This window comes from Neomonachus schauinslandi, chromosome 3, assembly GCF_002201575.2.
Source record: "Neomonachus schauinslandi chromosome 3, ASM220157v2, whole genome shotgun sequence".
Classification (NCBI taxonomy): Eukaryota; Metazoa; Chordata; class Mammalia; order Carnivora; family Phocidae; genus Neomonachus; species Neomonachus schauinslandi.
The window spans coordinates 151,648,347-151,659,918 of NC_058405.1; the positions used below are offsets into that span (position 1 = coordinate 151,648,347).

General features: G+C 34.5%; 1 protein-coding gene across 1 annotated transcript; it reads right to left on the reverse strand.

Annotated features, from left to right (window-relative positions):
- Positions 1 to 2,011: 2,011 nt before the first annotated feature.
- LOC110592276 (40S ribosomal protein S29-like) lies at positions 2,012 to 2,173 on the reverse strand. The gene has a single exon (XM_021703224.1). The coding sequence runs from the start codon at positions 2,171 to 2,173 to the stop codon at positions 2,012 to 2,014; it is 162 nt and encodes a 53-aa protein (XP_021558899.1).
- Positions 2,174 to 11,572: the final 9,399 nt, after the last annotated feature.

The following is an 11,572-nucleotide window of genomic DNA, read 5'->3' on the forward strand; positions in this document are numbered from 1 at the left end:
TTTCTTTCTTTCTTTCTTTCTTTCTTTCTTTCTTTCTTTCTTTCTTTCTTTCTTTCTCTTTCTTTCTTTCTTCTGTCACTTTACTTTAAATTTGAATGTATATATTGAGAGTCCTTGTGAAAAATAAAAAATTCCATGGGTAGGGAGACACTTAACGCATTACTAGATATACTGAATTAGTTGAGCAAATTCTTGTTAGGATTCTAAGAAAATGGACCAAAAACAAATGTTTTGATGATAATTTGATAAATATAAAGCAGACAGATGGAAAATCGTTAAGCGCCTGAGAACGGCATATAGCTTGTGAAGGTAAATTATGATAATGCTCCTTTAGAAGAGGGGCAGAGTAGTATCAAAATAAAACTTTTCTTATATTTTTCCAGACCTTATCCTATCTATATTTTAATTGTTTTTTCTCAGGAATCTATAAACAATATTCATTGCCATGATAAAGAGTATTGTATTGATAATGCATGCACATTTTTATTCTTATTAAAATAAGGCAGAAAAGTTAATCTTAGAACATTTCATATCCTACAGGTAAAGTAAATCTATGAAATTTTCTTAATTGAATTTAATAACACATCAATCTCCTAAATAAAATGATACTTTATTATATAATTTTCCTGCTTATAATGGGAATGTCTCCAATGTTTGATCATTAACCATTATGCTTATTTTTTATTTGAAACAAAATTTTTAAACAATTCATACCATAATGGCATAACTTAAAACTCAAGAATGGATATAGGATATCATCAAATATAATTTTGGCATATAAAACTCAATTTTTTTATATATGTCTTCTTTTGTTATGACATTTCCCAAAACTATGATGATTTTGTGATTCCTGAAGTAATCCTTTTTGACATGGAATATAATTATTTTAATATTTTTCTGATAGTTTATTATTATTCCTTCTATAGGTAATAAATGCAATATTAGTCTGAAGTTTCCTTTTCCTGTACAATTATTTTATAATTTCTGCTGAGTTTTATTGTAGCCTTATGAAATTACTATAATATGTCCTTAATTTAATTTTTAAAAAAATTAAATAGGATAAAATTTTTTTCACTCTTTAAAGCCCCCAAATAACTTATTATTATGAAGGTATATTTTCTTGAGATAATTATTTGAAAATATTCTCATTTGTCTTACAATTATTGATTTATTCAGATACATGACAAAGTCTACACTAATATTTGGTAATTTTTGAGAACTTAAATATGTCTTAGCACAAAATTTTATATTTTATATCTTATTTTTTATTAACATAGCTTCACAAAACTCTGAACTTATTTTATCTTCATCCTAGGTGTTTTAATTTTGCAAGTGGACTTTATATTCAGTATTTTATTATCAATGTATACTTTATCACATTGCAGAGACTGTTGCCATGGTCATTTGTAATATATTTAGATTTTGATGTGCCTCGTGCATGATTGATTGATTATTTTAAGATTTTATTTATTTGAGAGAGAGAAAGAGAGAGAGAATGAGAAAGGCAAGCACGAGCAGGAGAGAGGGGCAGAGGAAGAGGGACAAGCAGATGCCCTGCTGAGCAGCGAGCCTGATGCAGGACTCCATCCCATCATGACCTGAGTCGAAGGCAGACGCTTAACTGAGCCACCAAGGCACCCCATGATTTATTTTTTAATGTATTTTTAATCTACAATAAATGGGATGCCCAATTTACAATGCCCTGAATTCAATGCACTTTAATTAAATGAAGAAAATCAATTATATATTTAATTATTAAATAAACTTTTAGTCTTCTACTGAATCAAAATTGTATTAATTCTTACCATTTTACTAATCCATCTATTCTACTGGTCTGGAGATCACACCTTTGTTTTTAATCTTTTCAACCTTAATCAGATTCTTTTTTTTTTTAATTGGAGTATTTTTATTTTATGTGCAATGAGTTGGCATTGAAGTAGGTATCTTGGATATCTGCAGTTAAGGTAGGTTATCTTGGATGACCAGTTCAAGGAAGTTCCCTTAATCCAACTTAATGAAGCCTATATCCTTCGCAGTACTGACGGAAACGCTGGCGGCACATAATGAGGCCATATTTCCGGATCAGACCGTGCCGGCTTGAGCAGACGCGGCAAGAACGAGAACCCTGGCCAAATTTCCTCGGATGGCTCCAGTACAGCTGCTGGTGACCCATCTTGCTCTTTAAGATGAAACGAGGCCTTAATCAGATTCTTAATTTAAATTAATATGTCAATAACGTCAATTTTTTTTTAAAGATTTATTTATTTATTTGAGAGATCGAGAATGAGAGAGAGTACCTGAGAGGGAGGAGGGTCAGAGGGAGAAGCAGGCTCCTCGCTGAGTAGGGAGCCCGATGCGGGACTCGATCCGGGGACTCCAGGATCATAACCTGAGCCGAAGGCAGTTGCTTAACCAACTGAGCCACCCAGGCGCCCAACGTCAATTTTTTTAAAAAAAATATTTCCGTCTAGGAATATTACAAGGATGATGTGGTAGTTATCACCAGCAACTGGTGATATCCATACATCCTTTCTTCCATCTAAGAATAAAGGAAGTTTTAATAGACATTCATCTTTTGTATATTGTCCTTTCTCCTTCTTCCTGTCTGGATCTTGGTTGTTATATCTGAAAGTGGAATAGCCATTTTGCAACCACAAGGAATGTGATAGTTTCTATGGGTCAGGAATTTGGGTCATAGCTTAGCTGGGTGCCTATGCATGTGATTATAGTCAGAAATTTAGCCTGGACTGCATTCTCATCTGAAGGCTCATCTGAGAGAGGGTCCACTTCCAGACTTAATTAATATGTGATTCTTGAAAGAATTGATTGTTGATATAAAGCCCTCAGTTTCTCAATGTTTTTTCCTTGTCATGTCATTATCTCCATAGGGAAGCTCACTACATGGCAACTGGCTTAACTCAGTGAGTGAGAGAGAATTTCTAGATAGAAGCCAGTCTTTTTGCAATCTTATTTCAGAAGTGATATTTCATCACCTCAGTGGCATTCTATTTGCTGTGAGTCAATAAACCCAACCCACACTCAAGAAAAAGGAGGAGATTACACAAGGTTGTAAAGGCCAGGAAGCAGGGATGATTGGGTCCCATCTAAGAATGTGCCTACCATAAGAAATGACAACACAAGCTTGGAATGTTAGAGTTTATTCCTTTCCTCATGAGAAAAGGACATTTAAAGTTATTAACAATGTCTTTATGTTTTCTCGTAGCTACCATTAAGAGGTTTGTAGAATCACTCTAAATATTTATATTGATCTCTTTGGACACTTAAAGAATGTTTGAAGGATTATTAACTTAGTCCCTGACAGTATCATTGAGCAGCTACACTACTCTTGAAATTCTGCTTATGGAATTCTTGTCATGTGATCCCTACTCATACATCCCCCCCACCAAAAAATTAGAGGTGAAAATAAATAATTAAAAGGTTTGCTAAGCCACTGTACATAGCCTGTGTGCAATCCTAGAATAATACAGGTGATATATCCTCTGAGTTCCTCTATGTTGGATGGCATGTGGCTGCCTTCTTGTTGTGTCCTTACATGATGTTTTCTCTGTGTGCACACATTCCCGGTGTCTCTCTCTATGTGTTTAGATTTCCTCTTCTAATAAGGATACCAATCAGATTGGATTAGTATCTATCCCAACAGCCTTATTTTAACTTTGTCACCTCTCCAAAGGCCCTATCTCCAAATACAGTCACATTCTGAGGTATTGGGGGTTACCTCAGGAAGTTCATAAGAGACACTGAGTGTCAACATATGAAATGGGGGGGGCACAATTTAGCATAATTTCATATATACACATACCTATAATTGTTTTTGTCACTATCCATTATTGTGTATGCATATATATGGTCTGAACCATTCCAGACCTCTGCCTGATTTTGCCCTCTGTTCATGCAAGCTCACATATCTGAGCTCAAACTAGAAGTGGTAAGTTGAACTCAATAGTAAACAGTATACCTTAAGTTGAGTAAATAAATCAATTAAAAACTTAGTGAATAATTATTGTCATTCTTTTGTGATGCAAATTCTAATTTATCGTTCAACAAATTTTATATTATGTATGGTTTACTTATAAGTATTGCAGATTCAAAATATTTAAATTAATGATCCTTTAGATCCATAAGATCTACATAAATATTAGAGCAATTCTATAAACCTCCTGGGAGTGTCTATAAGAAATTTAAAAAAATAGGGATATCTGGGTGGCTCAGTCAGTTAAGCATCTGCCTTCAGCTCAGGTCATGATCCCAGGGTCCTGGGATTGAGTCCCGCATTTCATCAGGCTCCCTGCTCAGTGGGGAGCCTGCTTCTCCCTCTGCCTGTTGCTCCCCCTGCTTGTGCTCTCTCTCTCTCTCGCGCTCTCTGACAAATAAATAAATAAAATCTTAAAAAAGAGAAATTAAAGAAATAGAGAACAAGTACTTTAAATATTTTCCCAAATAACAACTGTATACAAAATCAGAAAGCAAGGAAGCATTTGGTGTTCCCATTCCAGTTTTGCATCCACCACCTTTCCCCCCTGCTAGGTTTGCAGCCTCTCTAAATTCCTCAGATGACCAGTGAACTCATGTTTGTTGATGCCCATTTTGTGAAGAAATTCCTAAAAAAAAAAAATTGATAAGAACATTTGTGCTTAATGTCCACAATAGCCAAAATATGGAAAGAGTGCAGATGTTCATTGACAGATGCATGGATAAAGAAGATGTGGTTATATATATGGAATATTATTCATCCATCAAAAAGAATGAAATCTTGCCATTTGTAGTGACATAGATGGAGCTAGAGGGTATTATGTTAAGTGCAGTGAGTCAGTCAGAGAAAGACAAATACCATATAATTTCATTCATATGTGGAATTGGAGAGACAAAACAGATGAACCTAGGGGAAGGGAAGGAAAAATAAAATAAGATGAAAACAGAGGGAGGCAAATCATAAGAGACTCTTAGCTATGGGAAACAGACTGAGGGTTGCTGGAGGGAAGGCTGGTAAAGGGAATGGGGTGATTGGGTGATGGACATTAAGGAGGGCACTTGAAATAATGAGCACTGGATGTTATATTCAACTGATGAATCACTGGATTCTACCTCAGAAACCAATGGTACAATATATGTTAATTAAATTGAATTTTTTTTTTTTAAAGAACATTTGCACTCAAGGCTAAGAATTGCTAGTAACAATATGTTAATTCTCTTATTTTAATAGGAAACTATGGTTTAAACCAAAAGAATATTGGACAGAAGTGGATTTTTTTTCTTTCTTTCTATGGCAGGAGTTGGTGAAGAGATGCAGAAGTATATATATTAATTTAGTATCTTCTCTGTTTAGTCACAATGCTAGGTCTTGTCATGTTATCTTACATGACTTGAACTGTATCTTCCACAAATTCATGTCTATCCCAAATATGTGAATAAAACCTTATTTAGAAATAAGGTCTTTGGGGCCCTGAGTGGCTCAGTCAGTTAAGCATCTGCATTCGGCTCAGGTCATGATTCTGGAGTCCCTGGATCGAGCCCCGTTTCAGGCTCCCTACTCAGCGGAGAGCCTGCTTCTCCCTCTGACCCTCACCCCACTTGTGCTCTCTCTTTCACTGTCACTCTCTCTGTCTCTCAAATAAATAAATAAAATCTTTAAAAAAAGAAAGTTCTTTGCAGCTGTTTAATCAAATTAAGATGGGGTTAGAATGGTCCCTAAATTCAAGATGACTGTTGTCTTTATAGGAAGAAGGAAATTTGAACACAGAAACACAGGCACACGAGAGAATGTCATGTGAACATGGAGGCAGAAATTGGAGTTATGCTGCCTCAAGCCAAGAAATGGTAAAAATTGTCAAACCACCAAAAGCTATAAGAAGCATACATTGACTATCTTAGAATTCTAGGCAAAAAAGTTTTAGAAATGGGAAACTGAGTTTTTAGAAATTAAATGATTTGTTACAAACATAGGTTCATAAGGACAGAAACATTGTTTCTGAACAAAGCTCATGCAACCACTATTACGCTAGCTGGCCAATATTTTTGAAATACCTAAATTTATCATATAGAGGGAGAAAAATTTATTCCTACAATTTCCCTGAATGAAATTCACTGATAGGAATGCATATATGCACATACACACACACACTTTCAAACATATCACTTTATACCTAATAAACGTGAATTATTTCATAGCCCTATTAAAGTATCAGGTTTTATAATCCCAAGACAAATCATTAGGAGAAAGATCTCAGCATCATCAGACTGTAAGAGTAAAACAGTTGATATACATAATAGATTTTTGGGTAAAGTGGGTGTTTAGAGCTATGAGAAAATAAAATCAATACCTCAAAACTAGGTTATAACACAAGGAAACAGCCAGACTTGATACCTCTGATTCATGTTTATTATAATTAATCTCAGGATATGATAGATTGGATGACATTCCTGCCCTCTCTAGGTAGCAACTTTCTTAGTAAGGTACAGGAAAGAGAGAGAGAGATTGAGATGGAGAGAGAGAAAGAAGAGAACAAGAAGAGAGTTAAACTAGAATTGTAAGAGGGTAGCAAGTACTCTTGATAGAATCTGATCATTATCTTAGAACAATGCTTGGCATATGTTAGGTGCTCAATAAGATTGTGTTGGATAATGAATAAAGGGCTTGGTTCTGATTGTGTTGGATAATGAATAAAGGGCTTGGTTCTTTTGTTTTAGTTTTTATTTAAATTCCAGTTAGTGTATTTAACTTTCGGGTATACAATTTAGTGATTCAACACTTCCATACAACACCCAGTGCTCATCACAACAGGTGCACTCCTTACTCCTAAAGGGCTTGGTTCTTAAGGAATATACTACTCCAAATTAAAAGCTATAAGCTTTTCTGGACTTTATTATGTTATAAGCTGAAAATTAGTATAGATGTAAGGCTTCCCCAACTATCTATATTTGAGGCCTGGTATGCTGTCTGGTTTTTGATCCAGTTCTCTCAGGATGTTTCTATGAGTTATATAAGATTGATGATCTGTAAGACCCTCTGGGCTAATAACACTTGGGCATCAGCCGAAGAAATGGGGCCTGACATCCCCTTGTCTATTTCATGATTAACCAATCAGCACTCAATAAAAACTAAGGTGTAGTGTTTATTGAATTTGTGCATATAATAGTTGTGAGAAATAATAGAGAAATAAGTTACAACTGTTCCATAGGCACAAGGATTCCTAAGGATTTCTTTTTTTTTTTTTTTTTTTTTTAAGATTTTATTTATTTATATGACAGAGAGACAGAGAGAGAGGGAACACAAGCAGGGGGAGTAGACGTGGGAGAAGCAGGCTTCCTGCAGAGCAGGGAGCCCGATGCAGGGCTCCATCCCAGGATCCCAGGATCATGACCCGAGCCGAAGGCAGACACTTAACGACTGAGCCACCCAGGTGCCCCTCCTAAGGATTTCTTACCAGGACAGGTTCCTGTTCCACTACTCTCTTTTTTTACATGACCTGGGCCAGCTTACCTCTCAGTAGACCAGTTTTCCTGAGAATATTCATGTCTTATAGTCCAAGACAATGACTCCTAGCCTCAGGCTGGTTGATTGTTTTTGTACTCTGTACTACATATGCAATAAGAAAATCATGCAATAGATTGACAACACATTGCTTAAAATGTGCAGTTTTTTAAAATATCATGTTGGGCAGTTTTTTAAAAAAAAATATTGTGTCACCAACAGCCTGTTTTTGGAACTGCACTAATATTAATCCATATTTTTTCAAGTTTTGTTAATCAAGGGCTAAAACAAATTATGGAGTTCAGGGTCTGTCTGGAAAAGTGAATTATAGTTGTTTCAGGAAACAAAATAAATATATGAATATATTTATATATATAAATATAAATAAATAAATGAAATTTGAACTCTATAAAAAGTAAAAACTCAAGATTTATATTACTAGTAGAAGGTGACTGAATACCTACTAGTAAGTTAAAGAGGTTGCTTGAGGAAAGCATGTAAGGTGACTAGTAACAAATTGATAGAAACAGAGAGTGAAGTTGATACAAATAGAGGTGATGGGGGGGGAGGAAGAAAACTGATATTGACTAAACAGCTGTTATTTACATGCTGTGTTTAGATACAGTCCTTCTTATGAATTCCCTTATGAAGAATGCCGCTGTGGATGAGCAAATATAGTTGTTGCATTATAGAGATGAGGGAATAGAAAAGTTATGCATACAAAGCAAATAATAAAGAGGAATTGTGATTGAAGCACAGGTCCCTCTAACACCAAAACACATAGTGGCAACTGAATGGGAAAAAAAAAAAAATGTTGGCGTAGATGAAGAAATAAAAAGGCTCAATGCCTGAGGTTTCCAGAAAGGCAAAGCTTTTCCAGAATAGACGGAAATTAGGGATTCAAGAACATGAACTACATGTGCCACAGCTATTGGAGACTCCCATCAGTAACATCTAGAAGTAGTGTGCATCAGTAGAATTATTTTTCAGGGTGAGGAAGAGCACAAAAGGAGGAATATTTAGAGTTTCTGAAGAGAGATGCAAATAAAAAAGTTAATGAATATTGTGAGTTTGTGTTTGAAGGGTGGGATGGAAGTATCACAGGCAAGTTATAGAACTATAAAAATGGTATTATTTTAGCAGAACCTGTGAAGGAAGAAACAATAAGATTGGGTAGTTAGACAGGGGATAGATGAGAAAAGCCCTTCAATAAACTTAATTCTAGAATAACCTTGGCTAGGGGCGCCTGGGTAGCTCAGTCGTTAAGCGTCTGCCTTCCGCTCAGGTCATGATCCCGGGGTCCTGGGATCGAGCCCCGCATCGGGCTCCCTGCTCGGCGGGAAGCCTGCTTCTCCCTCTCCCACTCCCCCTGCTTGTGTTCCCTCTCTCGCTGTGTCTGTCTCTGTCAAACAAATAAATAAAATATTAAAAAAAAATTAAAAAAAGAATAACCTTGGCTAAAAAATACACAGTGATTAAAAAAACATTAGTACCATTATATACTTAAAAAGGTAAGATTTATTCAACTAGTTTATATTGATTGGAGGAGTTTTATATTTAAACGACATGTCTGAATTAGCTTTATAATGAAGATTTGGCACTCACTAGAAATAACATTTAGAGAAAGTTTGAACTGGAAGGTGGTGTCTACCATCTGCGTAGTTTCAGATCTTATGCATTGATATAAAAATTTGCTAGCCTGTTACTGCTTTTGAACATGGTATTAATATCTTACCAACCAAGTATGAAAGTAAATAAAGAAATGCATAGACATTCATATATTCAGGACCTTTACCAATGCTCTCAGCCCTACTTGATGAAATACTACACAACCCTGTTTAAGTATATATATATATACACAAACTCATACAAATACACACATATACCCACAAATATATATGAATGCTTTAAGGTGATAAAGCAAAGGAAAGACTTACGTGTATTATTTAGATTTATAAAAGTAACCAACTTTAGAAAAAATAAATTGTTTATAGTTGTTATTTCTGGAAAGGCATACAGATTTATAGAATATATTTGGCATTTCATTTAACATTATTTCATTATATTTGATTTTTTAAAATTCATGCAAATCTGTAATGGTGATATCAATAACAAAAATTCAAAAAGATTAAACACGATATGTCTTTGATTTATTACATTTATTCAATACATATTTACTGAGTGCCTAACTTTGGCTAGGCTTGGTGCTAAGTGTGGGGCAGTGACACCACATACGTTTTTTTCTGCACTCACAATACTAGCATGGTGGGTAAGAATGCAAACTTTAAAGTCAGATTGCACGAGTGTTTATTTCTATTCTAATATACATTGTGTGATTTTTAAAGTTTATTAATCTCTTTGTTTCCCAGTTTCTTCCTCTGGAAAAGAGTAACAGTGACACCTACTTCCTCAAGGTTACTGTGAGGATTAAATTAGTTAATGTATTTTTTTAAATTAGAAGAGTACTTGTCACATGGCAAATGCATAAAAATGCAAACTATTATTCCTATCATTACATTTTAATGGGAAGAAAATACAATCCTACAAATCCATACAATAAAATAAGATGAGCCTATTACTCTGATATATTGTACGTCATGGGAACATATATCTGTCTAATGGAAACATATGCCTTTATTTTTAAAGCATTGTTTCTAAGAGAGAAATAATAGCTGCTCTTTTAAAAACTAAACACTTAGGTGATGAAGAATGCTGTAAAACTACACTTATCCTGAAAGCTCAGAAACCTAGACTCCAGGCACCATGCACATTCTATGCAGTCATTTACATAAACCATCTGGAATCTGGCATCTGTATTCCAGATTTATGATTTAGAGCCTTAGGAGCTTTTTAAAAAGCATCAAACCTTCACTTTTTTTTTTTCACTGAAGTCAATTTATTTTAGGATGTTATCTTCTGCAATATAATTATATATCCTCGTTTTCATATATTTTTCCTGAGTAAATTAAATGTTTTCTTTTTTATGACATAATTATTTTTTAAGATTGTCTTTTGTTCTATAGCTCCCAACAAACATTAAGAATTGTAGTAATTGTTTCATAATTTATATTTGAGTACTCAATATATGGGCTCTCTTTTGTGATGATTTCTGTATTAACTTGGCACCAAGGACTTGATATCTTTTTTCCCGCAAATCCTTCAATTTGGACATTTCCATACTTCCAAGGTAGGCTTGAATCAGAAGAGTTTGTCTTGAAAGGGTAGCAGTAAAATAGCAGGATCTTTATTCTAGTCACAGTGGTAGAGGAAAGGTATCACTGGGGAGGGAAACTAGAATATTAAGAAGAGCCTAGTTTGTAGTTTTAAGTAGGGCCTCAAATCTAAATTACAAGATGAAGATAAAACGGAAATAATGAACAATAGGGCCAAAAATGAGAGTAAGGAGGTAGATAAAAGTGGATGAACAAAATGTTCCAAAGTGAATGGTTCAGTTTTAAAACAGGAGTTCCAAATAGTAACAAACAAGTGTTGAGATGATGGATTCCCAAGACTCCACGCAAAAGTAGAGAAGTCATTTTTAACCAGAAATTTCCTTACCTTGCTCTTAATATCAATTTTTTCCCTACCTGTTCTTTACATTGCTAATGAATCAATATTGATTAAACATCTCTTTCATGCTGAAGGACAAATAGCATGAAGCCTAATCTACGCTGCTCCTTAATTTTATTATACCTAATATATGCAAATCCATTCCTATTTAGTAGCAACACTTTATACTGTTTAGTACAGAAGTCCACCTGCCTTCTTCCCCCAGCATTGTGCTCACTTTTATTTCTGAAGTTTTGCTTTTGCTCATTTTCTTAGTTGGCATGCCCTCCCTTATACCTGTTATATAACCAACTGCAATGCATCTCAACTTTTAACTCTTAAATATTCTATGAAAACTACTCTAACTGCACTAAACTCTATTTTTAAAATATCTATTTATATATAATAAAACTAATTTCTCAACTAGATTTTTTCCATTGAATTCAAATTCTTTTCTCTCATGTGTTTCTTGATAATTCTTCAGCACAGGGTAAGATTTGCTCTTCCTTGGCAATAAATAAATATAAATTAATT